Genomic DNA, 25,193 nt, shown 5'->3' on the forward strand with positions numbered 1-25,193 from the left:
CGTAGGGGCAAACTAGAGAAAGAGGACAGCAGTACAAAAGGATGGGGTCGTGGGGAGAACTATCCCCAAAAAACCATGTGGAGTCTGGGACTATGCAACAGAATAACAAGAAGGGGAGGTTAAAACCTCAAAGGAACACAACTCAGATAGAAGGCATAAAGAATAACTGACACTTCTGTTTTTTCCTTCAGTTCAATAAGTGAATTGAATTTAAAACTAATATGAGAGCAAAAATTACCTGTTTTTGAAGCTTGACACTCTTTCCCCTCTCCAGAACTTTAGCAAAGAATACGTAAAAACTCTCCTCTATTGGCTGGAAAACCAGTCTGGCCACAAGTGAGCCCAGGTTATTCACTATGTCATAAACACCTAGCGGAACAAAAAAGGAACATAATGCAACATTACTACTCTTTTTGTCCCATTTGAATCTTCTACAGTGGCAGGTTTTTAAAACTCATACAATGCACATTTTATTTTTCTGTTCAGTTTCCATTTCCGTTAGCTTTAAGCAAACAGGTATTCAATTTTAAAAGAAGTACCTACAATCTATAAACATATTGATACATAAAGGAATCTCTAGCTACATAAACATACTCAAGAGCAGCTCAGCCTAGAGACGGTGAGTTCCATCCTCTACCAATGTAAACCATGTTCTCTTTTGGGATATCAGAGTCCCAGGCCCAGCAAAGCAGTAATGGAGAGTACCTCAATAGCTAAAACACTTTAGTGCCACTGCTAGACACTTAAAAAAATATTCTAAACCTTTCATAGACTTACAAAGAACAACAGTTTGGTATCTCTAGAAACTGACAATCTCATTTTCACAAAAATCAATAAACCAGAGAGAACAATATTAAGTATTTATTAAGTGCTATCTTATAAACATTAACTGTGGTAAAGCTTACCTTGGTCTCCAAAATTTAACACATTCAAAAATGTCATCACATACCGCTCACCTGTAAGTTTAAAAGCAAAATAATTAACATTTAAAACAGAGAATTCCAGTTTCTCTTTTCTAGCTGGCAGAATTTTTAAAGTGAAAAGTCTTAATCTCCAGCTAAGTGTAATTCCTTGTGCATGAGTCCAGTTTCGATGCTGCAAAATGTAATGAAAAATATTTTGAAACTATTTTTGAATATGTTATGATGAAATCTAGGACAAGATTCCAAGTGAAGGTAATTTCCTCAAGTTTTAAGCCAGAGCAAGGAATCTGGATCTAAATGTAATAGAAAGTATTCATGTTGCGGTGGAGCCAAGATGGCAGCTGGAAAGCAGGGACTTGCATGAGCTCCCCCCAGGTCCCTCCAAATACCTATAAAAAATGGCTCTGAACAAATTCTAGAACTGCAGAACCCACAAAATAGCAGAGGGAAGCAGGGCTCCAGCCCAGAACAGCCTGGATGGTCAAGGGGTAAGGCCTATCACACAGAACTGGGAGTGGAGAGGAGTGGAGTGGAGCCCAGCGTGGGTGGCAGCAGGACCAACGAGAACAGGAGCTGGGCGGAACAGGCCCTAGCGCCCTGAATCAGTGAGCTGTGGTAGTTACCAGACTTCTCAACCCACAAACACCAAAGACAACAGAGAAGCTTAGTGGGAAAAGCTGCTGGGACAGAGTGAAAGGAGTTCGCAGTTTGGCCACCAGGGGCAGCAGAGATGATGCAGCTCTGAGGCTGCTTACAGAGCTACAGCTGCAGTTGCTTCAGGCCCCAGGCCCACCTGGTGGGAGGAATTAAGTGGCAGATCAGAGCAGGAGTGCAGAGACAGCTTAGAACTGAGTCAGGTCCAGGTTGGTGGTTCTTGGGGGAGGAGGAGCGCTGGTGTGGCAGAGCTTGCTGTGTAGAAATAGCTTTGAAAACAACAGCGCAGCCCCTCAAGCTTGGGACAAAGTACTCTCTACTCGACAAGCAGTCATACCCCGACGAAAAACTCAAGGGTCAAGTAAGTTGGCTGGGAACATGGCCAGGCAGCGAAAACGCACTCAGATTCAGACTCAGACTTTGGAATCTTTCTTTGGTGACAAAGAAGACCAAAACGTACAGCCAGAAGAAGTCAACAAAGTCAAAAAGCCTACATCAAAAGCCTCCAAGAAAAACATGAACTGGTCTCAGGTCATGGAAGAGATCAAAAAGGATTTGGAAAAGCAAGTTAGAGAAGTAGAGGAAAAATTGGGAAGAAAAATAAGAGTGATGTGAGAAAACCATGAAAAACAAGTCAATGACTGGCTAAAGGAGACCCCAAAAAATACTGAAGAAAATAACACCTTAAAAAATAGACTAACACAAATGGTAAAAGAGCTCCAAAATGCCAATGAGGAGAAGAATGCCTCGAAAGGCAGAATTAGCCAAATGGAAAAGGAGGTCCAAAAGACCACTGAAGAAAATACTACCTTAAAAATTAGATTAGAGTAAGTGGAAGCTAGTGACTTTATGAGAAACCAAGAGATTATAAAACAGAACCAAAGGAATGAAAAAGTGGAAGACAATGTGAAATATCTCATTGGAAAAACCACTGACCTGGAAAATAGATCCAGGAGAGATAATTTAAAAATTAGTGGACTACCTGAAAAACAGGATCAAAAAAAGAGCCTAGATATCATCTTTCAAGAAATTATCAAGAAGAACTGCCCTGATATTCGAGAGCCAGAGGGTAAAACAAATTGAAAGAATCCACCGACTGCCTCCTCAAACAGATCCCAAAAAAGAAAACTCCTAGGAATATTGTCGCCAAATTCCAGAGCTCCCAGATCAAGGAAAAAATACTGCAAGCAGCCAGAAAGAAACAATTTGAGTATGGCGGAAACACAATCAGAATAACACAAGATTTAGCAGCTTCTACATTAAGGGATCGAAGGGCTTGGAATATGATATTCCGGAGGTCAGTGGAGCTAGGATTAAAACCAAGAATCACCTACCCAGAAAAACTGAGTATCATGCTCCAAGGCAAAATATGGATTTTCAATAAAATAGAGGACTTTCAAGCTTTCTCAGTGAAAAGACCAGATCTGAATAGAAAATCTGACTTTCAAACACAAGAATCAAGAGAAGCATGAAAAGGTAAACAAGAGAGAGAAATCACAAGGGACTTACTAAAGTTGAACTGTTTTGTTTACATTCCTACATGGAAAGATGAGGTGTTTGATTCATGAGACCTCAGTATTAGGGGAACTGAAGGGAATATGCATAGATATGTGTGTGTGTGTGTGTGTGTGTGTGTGTGTGTGTGTATGTGCATGTGTGTGAACTGAATATGAAGGGATGATATCTAAAAAACATCAAATTAAGGGATGAGAGAGGAATATATTGACAGAGTGAAAAAGGGAGAGATAGAATGGGGTCAATTATTTTGCATAAAAGTTGCAAGAAAAAGCAGTTCTGTAGGAAGGGAAGAGGGGGCAGGTGAGGGGGAATGAGTGAATCTTGCTCTCATTGGATTTGACCTGAGGAGGGAATACCATACACACTCAGTTGGGTATCTTACCCCACAGGAAAGGAGGAGGAAGAAGATAAAAAAGGGGGGATGATAGAAGGGAGGGCAGATAGGGGGAGGAGGTAATCAAAAACAAACACTTTCGAAAAGGGACAGGGTCAAGGGAGAAAATTCAATAAAGGGGGATAGGATAAGATGGAGCAAAATATAGTTAGTCTTTCACAACATGAGTATTGTGGAAGGGTTTTACATAATGATACACATGTGGCCTATGTTGAATTGCTTGCCTTCTTAGGGAGGGTGGGTGGGAAGGGAAGAGGGGAGAGAATTTGGAACTCAAAGTTTTAAAAACAGATGTTCAAAAACAAAAAAAAAAGTTTTTGCATGCAACTAGGAAATAAGATACACAGGCAATGGAGCATAGAAATTTATCTTGACCTACAAGAAAGGAAAGGAAAAGGGGATGGGAGGGGAGTGGGGTGACAGAAGGGAGGGCTGACTGGGGAACGGGGCAACCAGAATATATGCCACCTTGGAGTGGGTGGGAGGGTAGAAATGGGGAGAAAATTTGTAATTCAAACTCTCGTGAAAATCAATGCTGAAAACTAAATATATTAAATAAATTAAATAAATAAATTTTTAAAAAATTACTTGGAAAGACTTTAGAACCCTGATCAATGCAATGACAAATCACAATTCCAGAGGACCAAAGAGAAGGCACACTAACTACTTTTTGCCAGAGAGATGATGGACTTAAAACACAGAATGAGACTCATGTTTTGGACATGGGTAATTTACAATTTTTTTGCTTGATTATGTATATTTGTTATGAAGGTTTTCTTTTTATTTATTTTTAAACCATTCAAAGGGGGTGGGAAGAGGGAAAACAAATGCTGATTAATCAGAAAAAAATAATAAAATTTAAGTTTAAAAAAGAAGATATCCCCATACCAATGAAATCGTAGGTTTCGTTTGAAGGGGGGAAAAAGCATTTATAATAGTCTCCTTAGAGACTCAATCTCCTTAATCTTAATCCAGGTCAGTCTACTAACCACTGTTCCATGCAACAGTGAACTCTGTTCTGGGCCTTCTTTTTTCCCTCTATACTGTTTCACTTGGTGATCTCATCAGCTCACATGGCTTCAATTATCATCGCTATGCTGATGATTCTCAAAGCTACTTACTGCCCTGACCTTTTGGCTGACCTCCAATCTCGCATCTCCAACTGCTTTTCAGACATTTCGAACTGGATGTCCATTAGACATCTTAAACTCAATTATGTCCCAAACTAAACTCATTATCTTCCTCCCTAAACCTTCCTCCTCTCCAAACTACCCTATTACTGTTGAGGGCACCATCATCCTCCCAGTCCTCCAGGCTCCAATCTTGACTCCTCACTATCGCTTATCCCCCATATCCAATCTGTTACCAAGGCCTTTCAATTTCACCTTCGTAACATCTCTCGAATATGCCACATTCTCTCTCTTCTGACAGCATCCTGATGTAGGTCCTCAACACCTCACACTTGAACTACTGGACCCTGCTGGTGGGTCTCCTTCCCTCAAGTCTTTCCCCACTCCAATCTACCCTCCACTCAGTTGTGAAAGTGATTTTCCTAAAGAGCCAGTCTGATCATGTCACCTTTCTCCTTAACAAACTCCCTATCACTTCCAGGATCCTCATCCTACCCCATTCCTTTTCTAGCCCTCTTACACCTTGCCCTACATGTGCTCCTCAAACCAGTGACAATGGACTCCTTGCACTCTAGGCATTTTCTCTGGCTGTCCCCCATGATTAGAATACTCTTCCTTCTCAACTGCACCTCCCGGCTTCCCGGGCTTCCTTCAAGTCCCAGCTGATATCCCACCTTCTACAGGAAGACTTTCCCTAAGCCTCTTAATTCTAGTGCCTTCCCTCTGTTAATTATTTCTTATTTATCCTGTGGATAGTTTGTTGTACATATTTGCGTGCTTGCTATCTCCACAACTACACTATGAATTCCCCCAATCCCCGTGGACAGGGACTGTCTTTTGCCTTTCTTTGCATGCCCCAGTGCTTAGTACAGTGCCTAGCACAGAACTGTTTCATATCTTATTCAAAATGTACATTTCCATTTTAAAACTTTTTCCTTTTTTTGGCATTCCAAATTTGACAAACACCAACAAACATGAATATTTCCAAATACAAAGAACAGAATAATAGAATTTTATGTGACTATCAATTATATACAGTCTTTTTTAAAAAAATTCTGTAATCAATCCAATATATTAGTTTCAAAGCTGTCCTGCTTATGTATTTCTCTGAAATTCTTGTTCTCTTCTATGAATTTGTAAAAGATTCCTCTTTTTTCTTTTTCTTTTGACATTTTAATTAGTTCCCTTCTCACCATGAAATCCTTTCCATTAAAAAACAAACAAATAAACAAACAACAACAAGCCAACCCTCCCTTGTAATGAATGAGTGCAGTCAAGCATAACAAACCTACTCAATGGCCATGTAAGAAAGTGTATGTCTCATTCTGCACTTCCGTTCCATCTCTCTGTCAGGCTTCATCAATGGTCCTCTGAAGTCAGGACTGAACATTGCATTAATCAGAATTCCAAGTTGTAGCCATTATACAAATTATTCTCCTGGTTCTACTCACTTCACTCTGCATTAGTTCTTTCAAGTCTTCCCAGGTTTCTCTGAATCTATTCCTTTTGTCATTTCTTATAGTGCAATAATATTCCATTACATCCATATTTCATAATTTGTTCAACACTTCCTTAATATGGGCCCCCCTTTAGTATCTAGTTCTTCGCTATAACATAAAGGGCTGCTATATATTTGTACATATGAGTCCTTTTATCTTTTAAAAATTTCTTTGGGGTTATATGCCTAGTAGTGGTATTGCTGGGTCAAAGAGTGAACACAGTTTGGTGACCTTGGGGATATAGCTCAAAATGAATGCTTTATGTTTATGAAATTTTTCATGTTGGACTCCAGCTGCTTTTTGAAGTTCCATAAAATAATAAAGCAAAATTTTACAAACGTGTGGTATCATCATTTACTGCTCCTTATTAATAAGCCCGAGATTCTCAACCTCACCATGCCAGTCTTGGCTGTGACGCTTCATATAGCGAAGGATAAATCAGTCAACTGTTAATGACTATTACCAAGCCTGATTTTTGCAGTGAAAAACTCAAGAGAGCCCTTAGAGACCACCTGGCTGAACTCCTTCATTTTACAAAGGAAGAAGGTGAAGTCTACAGGGAAAAGGACTTGGAGAATGTCATACTTTTAGTCAGTAGCATTCTTTTAGTGAGTTCTAGCTACTGTTACAATAGTTAGAATGAATGTGCCGCCATATTAAGGCTTAGTTGGTAAATTTATAGATTATATTACCTCATATAAACAAGGTCATTTGTGGTCTAGAAGACTAAGACAGGCCACAACTTCGGTTGAATATGCTCCCTGTAGGCTTGCTATAATTGCTATTAAACATGTGGGGCCAAGAAAAGGTGCACATAAGCAAAAATGTGCTTTATCAAAAAATAATCAATTGGCCTTCCCATTTTAAAATGTGGCAAACTGATCAGCAATCTCATTAGCAAGTCCACAAAATGTTAGTGCTGGTTTTTCCCATCCTGTCACACAAACGAGTATTTGCATTTATTTCCTCTGGAAGTTTCTAAACACCCTAATTTTAAAAAGCTAAGTGTCTATGTTTAGGTTGAGAGCACCAAGTTTGATTTATATCACAGAACCACAGAATTAGAAGGGTCCATTCCCCAGGTTTACAGATGAAGAAAGCAAAGTATAAAAAAGAGAAGGGTTTTTATCCAAGTCATAGAATCAATCAACAAATATTTCCCAAATCTTTATTTTTAGCTTAATGATGATCTAACAAATAAATTTGTCACCATTATGCCTATATCCCAGCTATGCCTCTGTTAAAACTAGGGCCTCATCACACTCATTACATGAGTGAATCTCATATTCCTATGCAAATGAAATAATAAAAACCTGGTTCTTAAAAGTGTATTCATAATTTAATATGAAAATGGAATTCTAGGGAAGTGTGGAAAGTCAGTAGGCCTGTGTTCCAGTACTGATTTTGCCAATAATTAGCTTCTGTGACAGGTAAATAATTTCCCTTTTCTTTCTTTATATACAAAGTGAAAAAATTGAACAAAATCATCTCTAAGACTCTTTTCAGTTATAAAAGTCCTTATTCCATGTGAAGTAGCTAAAAAACTAGATGAGAGAGTCAGGATCCAAGAAGGTATTGACAGGCTGGAGCACCTGGCTGAATATAGAACAGATGAAATTCAACAGGGATGAAGGTAAAGTCTTATACTTGGGTTCAAAAAATCCACTTCACAAACACAACAGGAGGGAGGCATGGCTAGGCAGAAATTTGTCCAAAAACAATCTGGAGCCTTTATGAAGAGTTAGCAGTGTGCTGGAAGAGCCAAAAAAGCTAATGTAATTTTGGGTTACATTAAAGGAGGCTGCATCGTTTCTAGAGTAAGGAGGTGACAGTCCTACTCTATTAGACCGTGCCCTGGTCAGTCCCCATTTGAACTACTATATTTAGTTCCGGGCACCACAGTTTAGAAAAGCCATTGATAAGCTGAAGAGTGTCCAAAAGAGGGTGACCAGGATTGTGAGGAGCCTGGAGTCCATGTCACATGAGGGTTGCCTGAAGGAACTTGGAATATCAGACTGAAGGAGAAAAGACTTGGGGGGCATGACAGCCTTCTTCAAGTATTTAAACAGCTAAGAGGCGAAAGAGGGATTAGCTTTATTTTGTTTGACCTGAGGACAAAACCAGGATTAGCAAGCAGAAACTGTAAAGCAGGAAAATTTAGATTTAATGTTAGGAAAAAATGTCTCGGCCATTAGAGCCATCCAAAAGCAGGATGGGCTGTCAGGAGATAGTGGATTCCTCCTCAATGGAAATCTTAAAGCTGATGCTGGACAGCTGCTTACTAGGACCATTAACCTCCTTCCTCCTGGAAGCAATGCCTCTTTTAATGCAACCCAAGATTACATTGTAGTGGGGATTTCTTCTGAGGCACAAGTTGGACTAGAGGTTCCTTCCAACTCTAAAATTCTGCAATTCTGTGAAGTCACAATTAAATAAGGACCTCTATTTGTCGTTACATTTTACTTACTTCAAAATCTATCTTTCAGAAATTCCACTAATACTAAACAACTTGTTAATTTGTACTTAAGTTACTTCCAGTTCTAGGAAATTTTCCTCTCTGATTTGTTATCCAAATCAAGCTATGGCTCCATGACAGCTCAAAGAAAGCCTGCTATTTATTTTACTTACCTTCTGTCAAAATCTGTTTCAGAAAGGATTGTTGGAAGAAACTCCATGTCAATTTAGCCTCTTTCCAATTAACAAAAGTCTGCAGGGTAGAGGAAAAAAGGCGATTTAAAATTTTAGTTTTATACAATGTACTAACAGAGGGAGGGATAGCCTCCTTTAGGCTATAAATTACAAATTCTTAAATCTCACAAGGGCACTTGTCCTTCTATCCCTACTCCAATTCTTCAATCAATGCTGAGCACATAGTAGGTATTCAATAACTGCCAGATTGAATTGTGCCCATTATCAAATATAAATATGAACTCTTCCATCTTGGCAGCCTCCTTACAAGAAGCCTATCAAAATAGTCATACATTGATGACAGCTGGGAAATTGCTTCACTTCGTTCAAAAGATCCCAAGGGTAAATCAGCAACACTTCATTCAATATAACATCCCCCACAATCAATAAACAGCAAGTAGTTTCTTTGATTTCCCTGACTGTCGACTAGATGTGAAGTTGTGAGGCTGAATATAGGCCAACAAAATCCTTTAAATTTTATTGCTGCTTTTGGTTTTATATCACATTCATTTCTGAATATGCCTCTCTCCCTTATTCGTCCAGCCTTTCCTTGTTAACAAAGATTTAAAAAACCAAACAGTTCTACAAAACTAGCACAATGACTGACATGTGATGCAACGTTCCCCCTACTCCCATAGTCCCCCATTTCTCCAAGAAAAGGGAGGCTCATCTTCTGTCTACTCTCTGGGGCCAAACTTGCAAACGACCATTTATGCCGTATTTATACTTCTGTCTGACCTTTTACCAACTGGCTGCAAAGCCTTTTACTCACAATCTACCAAAACCTCTGATTGCTAAGCCAAAGGAATCATGACCTTTATGCTACAATGTAAGGAGTCAGTACTGAGTTTTTCTTCAGTTACAGCCTAAATCATGAATTGTCAACAACAACATTGATCTCTATCTGATCTCAGTCTCCATGTGGTAAAAAATACTTCAGATACAGGTTTATGTTTATTGAGCACAGGAGTCTAGAGGGATCCTTGAAAGGAAGGTAAGTTCTAACAACCTCACTAGTTCTATCCATTCAAAAGAATCCTAGAAGGCAAATGATAAACTAGGTCCTTCTGAAGTCAACCTGGCTGCCTGGGGCCCTCTTCTCTGCGGCTGAATGTGCAGTAGAACAATAAGGATTTAAACTAGAGTGATCCAAACATTTGTAGGTGTTGACTTTTAATTTATGCTACAAATTTTATATACTTATTGTTTCCTCCATATGAACATAAACACATTTTAAAACTTGTTTCCCTAAGCACATAGTAGGTGCTTAATAAATAATTGCTAACTGATGCTAAATCACAGGATACTTCATCTAAAGGAATAAACTCTTTTAACCAGATCCAAATGCATCAGCTGTCTTAAGCACCACTACGTCTTCTTCGGATAAACATTAAAACTTTGGGGTGATGTGTTCAGATAGTACTCTTTGAAATAGGAAATGACTGTAATATCCTGGATCTGTAGAGTAACTTTCTTCTTAAGCAAATTATAGTTCAACTTCCTATTAAAATGGAAAAACTGCCAGAGTGTATCAAGCTTTCAAGAGCTTCACAGGAGTGCGAAACAGGAATGACCACACAAAGAATTGATGGGTGACTAAGGCCCTCCTGTAGTCCACTTCATCCAGAAGTTCTGACTTAAGGTTGAATTTCTTCTGTTCAAGTAGATTTGTGTTTTGGAGGGAATGGCCTCACCATTTACTGTTTCCAAAATGCTCATTAAAGACAGAAGAAATTGAAACCAAGGTTGGACTCCACTCTAGGGCTTCTGATAAGTAGCATGGGAGAGAAAGAAGAAAGTTAATTTTTCTTCATGCTATTCTGAGTGACTTGTCAAGAGAGAAAGAAGGGAAGAAGACTTTTACTCCTTAGCACCTGAGAGAGAAGTCAATTTTACAGGGCCCACACTTGGAAGCATCTGACCCACATGACATTTTCCAGCCTTATTTTATAGAAGAAACAAGAGAGGCATTGGGAAAAGAAATGTGATCTGCTCTAAGTTAGGAAAAATCCAAGAACTAGAACTCAAGAGGCTCAAGGTGCTTTAGCTGGAGTCAGAACATGCTCACTCTCAAATTTCTCTCCAGTCTTATTAACTGGCTTCTCTCTATAAAGGCCAAATGTCTCTAGAGAATTTTTTTTTCCTAGAGAATTTTTACAGGCCTTTGGGTTCATGATGGTGTTCAGTGTTCTTTTACCATGATCTAACACAGCTCTAAGATTAAAAGATTTTTAAAAATCTAAGTTTCACAGGCAGAAACAATTTTAAATTCCAATAACTTTATTAATTTCATTAATGTATTAATATAGAATTCAAAGAACAAGAAGTAGGATGTAACACTAACTATAATATTCTTTGATGTTTTTTAAACTGTTCTAGGAGGAAATTCTCAACCTTCAAAAAAAAACCATCACAAAATAACCAGTTTAGACAATTTCATAAAGTAAATTTTTTATTGTAAAATTGCCTTATATTCTTTTATTTACCCAAATCCCCACCTCTCACTTTATTTACTTCTTACTTTTTGGCTTTGATCACTTCGTGGCAGAATAGTGCTATTTACTCTATCAATTCCACCTGAAAACACTTACCATATTTCATTTCTGGGCAGGTCCTTAAGAAAGAATCAGTTCCAACAGCCTCACTAGTTGGGCAGTTTTTGTTGGGTACTACGTAGGTGGGTTATTTACACTACCAAGAACTTTCTTAGCATCTTCAGAATTGACTTGCTGGTATGAATTAAAGGTTCCTGGCATGATTAATAAAAACCTTACTGAATAGGTTCTTTACTTAAGTGTGATAAAAGAAAACATAGCCTGATGAAAAAAATGAGGTCAAAAAGAACCTGTATTTTCTCACTCTGTTTCAAGTGAAAAGAAAAGAATTATAAGGAATTAGACAAGGTATATAAGAGCCATTTGGTCTTGACTGTTTTCATATAAATAAAGCAGGTTTAAGAAATACCTTAGGAATAACTTAAGAAATACATATTCTCTCACAGAAAGCTTTACAACAGAATTGAAGAACTTCTGAGGGCTAAATTCTGTATGTCCTTTTATCTTCATCAAGAACTAAAGGAAAAGAACAACCACAAATGCCTTCCCTTCTCTGTCCCATATAACTAACTGTTCTATTTGTAGAAAACAAAGATAAAAAGAGGATAGCAAAGGAAAAGTAGACTAACTGAAGACAGTCTTCACCAAAGCATCCTTCAGAAACCACCTGATTAGGACTACGATTATGTAAATGATGCCAAAGCAGTAAATAGCACCATTATGTGGAGAAGTACTCAAAGGATGCTCCTTTCAAAAGATGGAAGAAGGGAGTAGGGAAATTGTTACTTTAGACTTGAATTTGACCAATAAGGAGGAATTAGCCATGGATTAGAAACACTAGGAGTCTTGGGAGGTAATAGTCATGCAATTCCAGAATTCCTGACAGATAAGAAAGGGAGCAGCAGGCATTGTCTGCCACATACCCAAAACTTTAGGGAAGCAGATTAATAAGATTTCAGATATAAAACAGGTAGAACCTAGTGATCTGAGATGCTAACCAGAAGCTGAGCTTCAGAAAGATGAGATACTCTCTGACCCAGAGACTCCACTAGTAGGCATGAACTTCAAGGAGGTAGCTGATAAAAAGAAAGGCTCCATACATACCCAAGTATTTATATCAGTACTTTTACAATAATGAAGAACTGGAAACAAAGTCAGTGGATATTGATTGGGTATTGACTAAACACATGCTAGTGCATGAATGTAATGGAATATTACTGTGACAAAAAATTACAAACATGATGACTATAGAGAAGATTTACATGAACAGATGCAAAATGAAGTGAGTGGAGCTAGAAAAAAATATAACTAATGATTGCAACAATATAAATAGAAAGAACCAGAACAAAACAATTGAAAATGAATATTTCAAAAGCATCAAGAACAAGCTTAGCCCCAAAGAAAAAATATGAGAAGACGGAGGTGGAGGTCCACAGGTGTGGAACACTCATATATAATCAGGTTTTCTTGATATCTTGATTGGTTTTGCTGATTTTTTCCTCTTTTTTCAAAAAAATTACTTGTCATAAAGAATAACTGGGGCAGGGGGAGATGGTGAGGAAAAAAGAGCAGGGCAAAATCTATACAACATAAAAACAAAATATATCCCCCCAAAATCTAATATTTTTTTAAAGAAATGAGAAGTTATCAAGAAGGAAACTATGGCTAGGGAGTTCTAACTGAATCTAATACTGAAAAATGAGGATTGAAGGATACTACTGTCACCACACACATTTATTGACTGACTGACTTTAAAAGGGCATCCATGAGAGGCAAGAAAGAATAGGTGTTAAAAGAGTGGCAAAGTCTTATAAGAATAGTGTTAGGAAGGATAAAGTACATTATAAACTGAGGTATGTAATAAATTTAAACACAGCAAAAGAAGCTATTTAAAACGATGCCAAAAGTCAACAGTAAGGACACAGAAAGGATAGGACATCCGCTCAGGGCAAGAGCAGGTGAGAAGCGAGGACAAAAAAAGATGGCCAGGATAGGAAACTGTTCAACTGTATTGTGCTTCTATTTTTCTCAACCAATGACCTTCAGACCAGTAATAGCAGAATAAAAACTGTCAATAAGGAACTGAAACCCAAGAGAAGTAAGGAAATGGTCAGAGAACACCTAACTGCCTTCATTTTAAGTACCCATCACCTGGAATAATGACTATATCCTAAAGTATGGAAAGAATTTGCAAATGTGATTGTTGAGCTGCTACTGGAAGACTGAGGGATCATGGCAAACACAAAGATGGAAATGACATTAACAAAGTGCACATTAATTCCAGCAAAGAATATGACAAAGTCTTTCAAGATATCCTTGTGGACAAGAGGAAGAAGTGGACTTGAGATAGTACAGTTAAATGGTTTCTCAAAATTGATTAATGAACCAGTATCAACCTGAATAGACTTCTCTAACAGAGCACCACAGATCTCTCTCCTTGACCTCATCTCAGTCAACATTTTTATCAATAACACGGATGAATAAACAGGTGGTATGCTTATCAAATATACAAATGACAAAAATCTGGAAGGGATAGCTAATGGTTTATATGACAAAACTAGGATTTTAAATGATCCTGACAGACTGAACTCGTGGGCTGAAGCTGACAAAATGAAATATGATAGAGATAAAGATAAGGTCACTGAGATTTTTTTAAAACCTATACAAATAAAGTACAAAATGGGAGAGGTGTAGCTGAACAGCAGCTTGTGTGAAAAAGATGTAGGGGTTTTAGGGAAGTGAAAGCTCAGCATGAGTCAGCAGTGAGTAACAGGATCCAGAAAAGCTGATGCCATCTTAGGCTTTGCAGACAGGATGATAGTTTCCATAGTGAGAGAAATGATGGTCCGACTTCCCTCTGCCCTAGTGAGACCAGATCTAGTGTGCTGGGGTCCACAGTTTAAAATGAGCATGGAGAAGATGATGACAGGACCCAGAACCATGGCACAGGATGCTAAGATGAAAAGCCCTGCTTAGCTGGAGAAGATTGGGGGAGGGAGGCACCTGAGAGAGGTCTTCAAATATCTGAAGGACTGTCATGTGGGAGAGGGACTGGGTTTGTTCCACTTGGAACCAGAGAGAAGAAATAGTATCAAATGGCAGAAATTATAAGGAGGCACTCTGGGGCTCAAATTGATGAAAAATGCCCTACAATTAAAACTGTCTAAACAAATGTGGAATAGATTGCCTTGGGGAGGAGGGAGGGTGAGGGTAAGGGGCACACTAAGAAGCATAGACAGTTCTCTATCACTGGAGATCTTCAAATAAAAACTCCAAGTCGATTTCTTGCTGGGGATGGTATAAAGAGGATTTGTGCTTTGGGGAAGGTTTGGATTAAATGACCTCTGAGCTCCCTCTAAACTCTGGAATTTCATGACTTGCAAAACTGCAATTATTAATAGTTAAGTGAACTGTGAGACAGAGATCTGAACAGAAAAAAGACTCTATTTTATTCTCAAACATCAATATGTAGAATTCCAAATGTCCCAAATGAGGAAGGAATTGTTCATATTTAATAAATAATACTAGTAGATACCTTCTGTGCCCCAGTAGAAAAGACAGGTCTATACTTCAATAAAATAACATTATTTTTATGGCCTTCCTTTGTCACTCTACAACTAACACAGTCAAAGCTGAAGTCAAGTTAGGAACAGACTGACTTAAATAGAAGGATAAACCAGTTCTAGTTTCCTTCCCTCAAGAACAGAACAAGCGCCCATGATTAAAGTGAAGACGACAGGTTATTTTGGTTATTTACCCCATTTAAGGTGATGTGAGGTAAGAGATCTGTCATTCTTGAGATCGGAAGAGACTTCTTGGTTACTTCTCGGGAATTCGTTAACTTTATGAAATGAATGACATAGCAGAACACCAAAACAGTGGTATACAAAAGCTGGAAAAAAAAAAGAGAAAAGTGAATTTCACAAATTTAAACAAAATGGTTTTTCAAACTAAAGTAAATATAACTTCAAGTGCCAATCAAGAAATAAAATTGTTATTGAAGATTCCATGGAATCTTTCATCAGTGATCATTGAGCATACAGTTAATCATTAATCATACATCGAGCATGCATCATCCAGCTTTATCATTGGTAAAACTATCACTTCAATAGAGAACTGCTATACCCAACAGAAAAGAGCATGGCCACTGTTCAATAGCACCCAGGAACATTACAGGATAACAGTGAGAAATGTCCTAACTTTTGCTTAGCCAAAATGACATGAGTAACTTTAGACAGAACATAATTTCCAACACTACCACTACTCAAAGCTCCACAGCAATATAAGATAACAGACAAACTAGATTAGTGTTTGGACAGAGTAGTACAGTTACACCACCCAAAAGTACCTTGTGGGCATTCACAATTCACTGTCTGTGAGTGCCTGATTGTACTGAGGCCTGGGGATTTTCTACCTTTATAGGAGTACTTTCCATAAATTCCGGAAATCTGTGGAATTTATGATTACAAAAAAGACCCCACATCTGCTTTATTTGCAGAGAAGCTGCCAGCCCTCTCCTCTCAGCTCTCAAGTACACAGTCGACAGGATGGGAGGAGGGCTGATAAGAAAAGTCCCTCCTCCCTCCACCCATCCTGGAGACAAAGACTAGCCATAGAGGCTGGCCAGGAGGTGCAGGTGGAAATGTTTGTTCTCAGGCTGGGTGAAGGGAGAGGAAAAAAACACTTTCATAAATGCTTATTTGTCCTCTTTTCCCACAGAGAACAGAGCTGAATGGCAGCTCTCAGAACAGGGGCATTATCTCCATCTCTTCCTTTCCAACAGAGAACACCACTGATACCCCTGATGTTATGGAGGGAGAAGTCTCAGCCGAGAGAGAGAGAGAGAAAGAGAGAGAGAGAAACCCTCTCCCACAACAGGTTTTTTTTTTTTGTTTCACCCAACCTTAACAAAAGAACCTCCAATCAATTCTTAGGGACACAGAAGCCTGAACGTGGGAAAAATATGATAAAGAGAAAATTCCTGCCCTTCTACCTTTCTATTATTTTAGAGACAGATGTAGCTTTACTAAAAGTGTCGTAAGTGCTCACAGTGGCAGGCTGCAATTTCCCTTGGCCAAGAACCACAGAGAAGTGGGCAAAGCCTATGAACACTTGAAATATAATGTACCTTAATCACTGTGTATTTTACTAAACATTTGCTACTAACATTTGGGAACAAGTAAGATAATTACTTTGAGGACAGGAAGGAGGTAGGTTAGTGAAAGTGAGGTTATATCACTATAGCAGGCAGGGGTGGAGGTGGGTGATGTTTCTTTCTGGACTTAACAGAGCAATCTAATAGAATCCCTGAAAGGAATTTTAAATGGAGGAGAAAGGAAAATCAGGACCCTGAGAAGGCTTCCTGCAAAGCAGTGAACTCAGAATCAGATTTTATTTAACTGCTTTATGAATTGGCACATAGCCTGTGTAAGGACTGAAACAAGACAAGAAGACTATGCCTTCCCTAAAAATAGCTGTATATGCCAGGGTGTGGTCCAGTCCAAGAGAGCTATTCAAGGAACTGCATCACAAAACTGTGAAAAACAGAAGAGAGCACTAAAGCTTTGCCTTTTCTAGTCAAGCATGACCAATCAAACTATCAAAAAATATCTATTAAATGCCTACTATGTGCAGGGCCTCAGGGTAGGTACAGTGGACAACACAAATGGTCTTTGCCCTCAGAGAAGTATGCAAGTTGGGGAGTCAGAGCTCATACACATTAAAAAGATAACCAACTAAATTATAAAGTAACAGATGACAGGTGTCAAATGAGTGATAGAGACAATCCATGCTACAGCTCACAGAAGGCCAGAGCTCACTGGGGGCTGCAATGGTTAAACAGGCTTTGTAGAAAAGGTGGAACCTAGGTGAGACCTTGAAGAAGGGTGAAGAGGGTCAGAGAAGACAGCTGCCACAGAATCATCTTCTTCGTCCCATATTCGTGTCCTTCAAATTCTTTCATTTCATTCTTATGTGCAATTTTGCATATGTTTCTTGGTCAACTGTGGTCAAAAAAGTATTTTCCTGGGATTCAGAGGTTAGCTGTCACTTCATGAATCACAAGCAGTGATTCACAGGCTGATGTATCTAACATCTCAATTGGTCAGACTCCTCATTTTTGACCACCAATTTTCCATTTTTAAAACTAATTACTCTCCAATTTTCAATTTTTATCAAACTTAGCTTTTTAATTTTGTAATTTTCAATTTCTATTAAGTACAAATTATAAAGCCAAGATACAAGGGATATTTTTTAAAAATCTAATTTTGGCTCACATAGTTATCAAACTTCTGAAGTCTCAGTAACATGGTGCCCTGTGCAAAGTAAGTGGTTAATGAATGTTTTCTGAATTAAACCCAATACTTTCCCATTTTATCAATAAATATAGATGAAATTGAAATTGTTATTCAAAATTATAATAAGGTATCTTCCCATGTGGTCAAAAACTTTCCAAGCATTTGTGGATTAAGCAGGACAATTTAAGACTTAAAATTAACAAAATCAAAATGCACACTAAGGAAAAAAAGTTTATGGTAAGGGTACATAAATTTAGAAAAATATTAGGTTAACTTATTAAAGATAAGGTTTAAGATGAGGATAAAACTAACTTGGAAGACATTCTACCTAATTCACAAGAACTTCTGTGAAACCCCAAGAAAGAAACAGATTCAATCTGATTCTTTCCCCCTCCACCAGCCTTACTGTTTTCAAAGGAGAACGCAATACAAAATATCAGTTTGGTACAGATTTGCCCAAGACAATCAAGAAGTATCTTACATAAAGGCATATTCTTCTTGCTTGGTTCAGCCCTTGCACCAGCTACGTGCCAATTCATTAAGTGGTTAAATAAGACCTGATTCTGAGTTCACTGCTTTGAAGGAAGCCTTCTCAGGATCCCTATTTTCCTTTCTCCCTTATTTAAAATTCCTAAACAGGCCAGGCTTGCAGAACACACCAGGTTACCAGGAAGTACGTGAAATCTCTGTGCTTCCATTAGAAGTCCATAGAGGCGACAACCAAAGTTGAAATAGTAACAAAATGCAGTCTAACATTTCTATGAGCCTTCTTTTTGAAGATTCTTGGGACACAGACTATTTAAATCAACTAAAAGAATAAATGACATGAAAAAAGAAGAGAATTTTTTAAAATGGTTATTATATAAAAATCTAAAAAGCTATGAACTTTACCTGGGCCAAAGAAAAGATGTAAAGTCCCCAGTGAGGCAACCACATGACTAAAACAGCTGTCAAAATACATTTGAGGATTACTGACAAACTTTCAGCAATCACCTGCAAAAACATTTTTAAAAGATTAACCTTAGTCTAAGACTAATAAGGACAACTAGAATAATCTGAGAAGTCCACACAAACTTCTTATATGCTGATTTACAATATTACTTTGCTTATTAAACCAATTTTTCATAAATCGCAATAGTAAAAGTCAATTTTGGCCTAGCCCTCTTCTAAGACATCAAATGAGTAGAATCCAACTTAATGAACTTTCCCTGTACTATGCTGATATCTTTTTTCCGGACTTCATTTAAGCATAGAACTAGAAAAGCCACTCTCTCCCCAGAGTAACCTTTTCTCTTCCTTTTGGCATTTTGTTCAAACAATCATAGTAGATCATAGTACTAACCTTAATCCTGACCAACATATGTGTTTGTGCTAAGACCCAGAAAGGTTCTCCTAAGAGTTCAATCACTGCAGAGAGACCAAACGCTGCCACTCCAACTCCATAATTGGGTATTACATTAGGATCAGGCACTTCAAGGATCTGGGACCAGACCCAACCCAGGAACAAGGACCAAAATAAACCCAAAGGGACTCTAAAAGAAAATTTAAACATCTGTATTAAGGAAATTCAGTATTACCATGAATAATACAAATTTTAAAATCAATAAAGCCATATAGGAAATTCAACTGTATTAACTAGCTTCCCAAGATATACTTGCAAATTAAAGATACTAGAAAAATTTCGGTCCTGTGACTTACAGGGTATGTGGAAATGACAGAAAGCATTGTTAGTAACAAAATTCTAGGACCCCAAAAACATACAATGCATTAAAGCAATCAAAGATGCTCCTTCAGACATTCAGCAAGTTTGTCTTCTTCCAGCACAACCTCATGCTCTGAGAAATCACATGTGAAAACTAGATTCAGAAATTACCTGGTTTTAATTAGGCAGGAGTTACTATTTAATCAGTTTCCTCAAACAATCAGACACCTCCTTTGATTAAGCTCTCTTTTCCCTACCAAATCACACTTACGTTAGCCATAAGAGGTTGATTGTTTGGCTCCAATTTCGGTTTGTACTTCCACTCAGACATGCCCTTCGGAATGCCTCTCTTGCTAAGAAGGTGACAGTTGAGTAAAGCAACGTTAGCCTAAAGCAGAAAAATAGGGCAGCATGTTCACGTTTGTGTCTTCACAATAGCAATTCCTACGATTTTGCCAGTACCATGACAAAATAAGATTTTGTTACAAACGATGACGGTTGTCATCACCAGAATTTTCCCAGAGGCCACATCCAGGTGTGCATCAAGACAAAGTATATACATAAGAGTTCTGTGCACACCCATATAGGCCATGGTCAGCTTTGAGACTCAAAGGAAGTATAGCACCATTCAATAGCCTGCAGACCTTATAGATGGGGGAAAAGATGTCTTTGAGTATGAAGAGGTGAAGAACACCACCATCTCAGCTCTCTGGCTATTAGTGCTATTAGCAATACTGGTGCCATTGGTTCTGCTGTCAACAGGAGTGTACCTGATGCTTTGGTTAGCAGAGAGACTACAGAATCAGAGTGACACTCTGGACAGGTACTGAAACTATCAACTAGAATGAGACTAGTACAATTCAATTTTGTGGTAAGCCTTTACTGAGATTAAGACCAAACTAAATGCTGTGAGGGATACAACAAAGTCCTTGCCTACATCTAAAATTATCTTTGGTTTCCTTTCTGTAATAGAGGGAGTGGGTGGCAGAAGAGCAGTTCTTTTCCAAAGTATGCTATCTTTTAGCAAACCAAGGGAAGGTTATACCATAGTAACAGAAGTGGAGACAGTGACACTCTAAAGACTATTTTATTCCAATTGTTCCTCAGTTACTCATTATAATTATCTAAAAAGCTGATAGACTAGCTACTTGGCCCTGTGATTAAACAAATCACTATCCTTTCCTACTGCAGAGGTCACCCCTCATGGGATTTCTTCCACATGTTTACACTGCATTACTCTCCTCCCCTCCACAAATCCCCTATGGGGCTCTGCAAGCGCACAAAACAGAACACCTGGCAGGGAAAACAATCCATGTGTTCATTCAAACTAAAATCAATTATTTCCTCAGCTACTCCACAGTCATAGCATTTCCCTACCACAACAGTAAAGCAAACAAAGAAAACCACAAAAACACCATCACAATATAAGAATTGACAAAGAGAGGCACATGTACTGCTCCTGAAATAAGATGACAGGCTGTTATAAAGTCTAAGGAAAAACATAACTAGAGACATCGGGTATGGACAATGCTAAAGCATGTCTCTATTTACCTTACATTGACTAGTCCAAGTATTTCTTTTGAAAGAAATCGAAGTGTAAATGCATTCAAACCGAAGGTAATCAAACGAAACAACACCTACAAAACAAAGAAATGTCAGAGTACAATCCTAACAACAGTGAAATTGCTGTCATATGAATAAAGATACAATCTCACTAAAATCATGTAAATAAATATAAGATGGATTTATATGCTATTGCAATTAGATTTTCATTTTTCTTCCTAAACATCCCTGTGAGGAGGTATAAAAAAGTGCCCTGGAAAGTATTTTATAGCATTCCCAATTTACAGAAATGGCCATCAAGGGATATTAAATGGTTATTTTCAGGTTGAAAGGAAGGCAAGGAAGAAAAACCTAGTTTTGGAACCATACTGGCATTCCCTCTAACTGAAAAGCTGTATTACGTTTATAAACATAATACACAGAGTACCTGAGATAGGACTCAGCCAACTCAATAAAAGAAATACAGAAATCACTGTGTTGGTGTTGCTACAGTTTCATTTAATGAGTCTGAGGAGCCACTCAATATGTTTTTACTTCAAATTGCCCCTATAAAAATAGAATTTGAAATATCTCAATCTTTCTAACTCAATACTTGGCACTGATCTAACTAATTTCATTCTTAAGGTGAAATAAAATCAAATATTTTGAAAATTTTAGGAGAAAGGTATGACAACTAAGGCAAAGTAATATAACAACATTGCTTAGAAGCCCTTAATGAAAAGTAGGCATCTGAGGATAGTGGAAAAAGCATTGAGGAAGGCAGCATGTCGTGGTAGATATGGAGCTGACTCCAGAGCTAGGAAGACCTGGGTTCAGCTCCTAACTCTGAGACATGAATCACAAAGTTTGGCTAAATCAATAAACAAATAAACAAGGAGATAAATAAATAAATGAGCTGGGTTAAGGGTAATAACTTTTTCACTGTCTCCTCTTCAACAAACTTCTGTGCTTCAGTTCCCTTATCTGTAAAATAGGGCAAATTAATTGTCCTGATTCTTTTACCGGGTTACTACTCAGGATCAAGTTAAATGCCACTGAAAGCAATTTGAAAAAGTAAAAAGCACTATATAAATGAAAAGTGCTACTATCTTCCCCCTTTCTCCACCCTCCCCACGCCCCAGGGGAAGCACTAATAGGTGCTCAGTAAATACATGTAGAATTATGGGTCTAAGTATAAAGCTATCCCCAACATTTCCATAGATGAAGCTGAGAAACCATACAAGATTAGGTAAGGGCATTTTAAGAATGCTAAATATTGTGGTTATTGTAAAAATCATGCATCTATATTCTATCCCCAAAGTCAAATAAGATTTTCATGGAAATGCAAGGCTTTTAGGAGCAAAGGAGCTAAATAACTTGTGGGTACAAAGAAAACAAAAGATATCATTGCATAATCACCTAGATCTACACGCACAGGATAGAAGAGAAATGATGCCTTCACCTTAATACTGGTTAGTTTGTCCTTGTACCATTTGTTCCTTGATAGTGGCTTTTACATGTTTACCTTGTACCTCTCAATCTAAGAAACAAACCATAATGGAATGTTTGTTAAACGACTCCTGGCACAAAGTAGTGCACAGGGTGCTCTATAAAAAAACAACTTATTACGTTAAGGTGGCTAAATTTAGAATAGGATGTAAACACACATTAATAGAGAAATGGAATGTGAAGGAAGGAAATAAAGGTAGCTTGGTGAAGCTGAACAAGTACTGGATCCAGTCAGATGACCCTGGGGGCAAAGCATCCTCCAGGCCTCATTTTTTGAAGGTATAGGACAAGATGATTTCTAAGGTCTTCTGGCTCTAAAACCTATGATTAAAAAAACCAATAAACAAATGCAACAAATATGGTTCTTACAATGCTTTATGTGTTTAGAGGTATGTGGGATGGTCCAACTAGAGTTTTCTATTTACAATTTTTTTTCTTCTGATTGAACTGGCAATTTAAAAACCTCACACCATTCTTTATGTATCTGTGGTGTTTATTTTTTATCTATTTTATTATATATCTATGGTGTTTATTTTTTAATCCGCTGTCCCAGTTAATTTCCACGACCATTTTATAAGGGTGTCAGAGCAGTGTGGTTTAAAGTTTCTAAAAAAAGTCCCTTAAACACCTCAGCAAGCATAAGTTTCCTTATCAGTTTAAAAGAAGAATAATGCGTAATAGTGTAGACCTTCCAAGGTTCTTGTAGGATTAAATGAGAAATGTCTTCATAAAGTGCTTAGAGGACTGTATCAATGTTCAACTCTTATCCTTCCCATTTTCAGAGGGCAGGAAAAGGGGACCTGGGTCTGCAGGGTCCCTTTCTTTCTCCGTGTAAAATGAGAGGCCTGAACAAGAGGATTTCTAAAGTTCCTTCTAGCTCAGGTGTTCTAAGAGATAACAGCTAATTACAATGGCTAACATCTAGAGACCACTTACTATGTGCCAGGCACTGTGCTAAGCGATTTACAGTATTCTCTTACTTGCCGCTCACAGCCACCTTGGGAGGTAGGTACTATTTTTATCCCCATTTTACACAGTAGTTAGAGGCGGGCAGAGAAAAAGTGACGTGCCCGGGGTCACACAAGGTTTGCACGTGTCTGAGGCTAAATTTGAACTCAGATCTTCCTGACTCCAGGTCTGGAGCCCCATAAGGGCACTGAGGCTGCAAATGGGCAAGGGGCTTGTCCCACTAATAGAACCCTGGGGTCCCAGCTCGTTCGAGGGCTATCCCCCGCTCCCTCCCTGACAAGATAAGCCGCGGGAGGCAGGGGGAGGCGCGGGCCCGGTTCCCGAGGATGCGCCGGGCCCGGCCCAGCAGGGGCGGACAAGGGGCACGGCGCGGAGGCGCTGAGCGTCCTGGGGCGGCGCGCAGTACCTGCAGCAGAAGCCCCGAGGAGGCGAGCCGGGCGGCCTGGCCCAGCACCTCAGGCCCCGCCCGAAGCTCCCGGCCTCCCGGCACCTCTGGGCCGCGCATCCCCTCAGCGTCCCCGCGCCGGCAGTTACCAGGAAACACCGCGCACCGCCCGCGCGCCGCCCTCCCTCCGTCGCGCGGAGATGGCGTCACGCAGCGGTCGGCCCGCTGATTGGCGAGGATCTCGAAGGAGGGTGGGATGCTCAGAGCGCCTGCGCGGGTTTGTTTCGTGGAAGAGGCGATACGGGACACGTAATCCGTCTCCTTAACGGAGAACGAAACTGAGGCCTAGAGCATCCCCAAAGTCACATAGGCAATGAGTAGGGTGTGAACCCAGGTCCTCTGGTGCCAGTCCAGCCCTCTTGCCAAGCACGTTTGCCTTCATTCCTGTCGCTCCACGGCCAGTCCGGAAGTCCAGCCTGGCGGAGGGGGCAGGGCAGGCGGCCAGAACCCAGGACCAGAGTGTGACGATGTGTGTAGGGTTAGGGTCAGCAACCGGACCTCTAATTTCAATGGTGTCGGGAGCCAGGGAAGCCAAGACGCAGAGATGAGGAGGGAGAGAATTTCAGGCATGGGGGACAAACAGAGAAAATGCCTGGAATCAAGAGGTGGAGTGAGGGGAAGCAGTGAGGCCAGTGTCACGCATCGAGGAGTACCAGGTAGGGCGTCAGGCATGAGAAGACTGGAGACGTAGGAAGGGGCCAGGTTATGAGGGGCTTTAAAGGCCAAACGGAGGATTTCATATTTAAATCTAGAAGTAACAAGGAGTCCCGGGAGTTTATTGCATGGAGTGGGGGCGGGGCGGGGCGGGTAGGAGATCTGTGCTTTTGGAAGTCAGCTTGACAGCTGAGTAGAGGATCACTGGAGTGGGGAGAGACTTGCAATAGGCAGAAAAGCTAGCAGCCTGTTGCAGTCATTCAGGCATGAGGTGAGGAGGGCCTGCACAAGCGTGGTGGCAGTGTCAGAGAAAAGGGTGTTTACAGGAGATGTTATGATGGCAGAAGGTTCAGGACGTGACGACTGATTGGATATAGCAGGTGAATAGGAATGAGGAGTCAAAGGATGACACCTAAGTTTCCAGCCTAGGTGACTGGGAGGGTAGCGGTACCTCTAACAGTAATAGGCTAATTAGGAAGAGGAGAGGGTTTGGGGGAGTGGGAAGATAGAGAGTTCAATTTTGGATATGTTGAGTTTAAGATATCTATAGGACACTACAACGTGAGAGGTCCAATAGGCAGTTGAAGATGTGAGACTGGAGGTCAGCAGAGGAGTTAGAGCTCGATTAAGTAGATTTAAGAATCATCTACATAGAGATGATAATTGAAACCTGTCTGATGAGATCACCAAATGAAAATGTATGGAGGAAGAAGAG

The 25,193-nt window shown here is 39.4% G+C and overlaps 1 protein-coding gene across 1 annotated transcript in view; it reads right to left on the minus strand.

The window, feature by feature from the left end:
- The window catches only part of RFT1 (RFT1 homolog), a 49,685-nt gene extending 25,801 nt beyond the window's left edge, over positions 1-23,884 (minus strand). The window contains exons 1-9 of the mRNA XM_036737551.1: positions 23,786-23,884; positions 20,911-20,996; positions 19,631-19,747; positions 19,000-19,189; positions 18,549-18,650; positions 15,119-15,253; positions 8,747-8,825; positions 906-956; positions 239-369 (exon numbers count right to left, since the gene is read on the minus strand). Coding sequence (XP_036593446.1) covers positions 239-369; positions 906-956; positions 8,747-8,825; positions 15,119-15,253; positions 18,549-18,650; positions 19,000-19,189; positions 19,631-19,747; positions 20,911-20,996; positions 23,786-23,884 — 990 coding nt within the window. The remainder of the gene's footprint in view (positions 1-238; positions 370-905; positions 957-8,746; positions 8,826-15,118; positions 15,254-18,548; positions 18,651-18,999; positions 19,190-19,630; positions 19,748-20,910; positions 20,997-23,785) is intronic.
- Between the last annotated feature and the right edge of the window lie 1,309 nt (positions 23,885-25,193).

This window comes from Trichosurus vulpecula, chromosome 9 (assembly GCF_011100635.1).
Source record: "Trichosurus vulpecula isolate mTriVul1 chromosome 9, mTriVul1.pri, whole genome shotgun sequence".
In the NCBI taxonomy this organism is placed as follows: Eukaryota; Metazoa; Chordata; class Mammalia; order Diprotodontia; family Phalangeridae; genus Trichosurus; species Trichosurus vulpecula.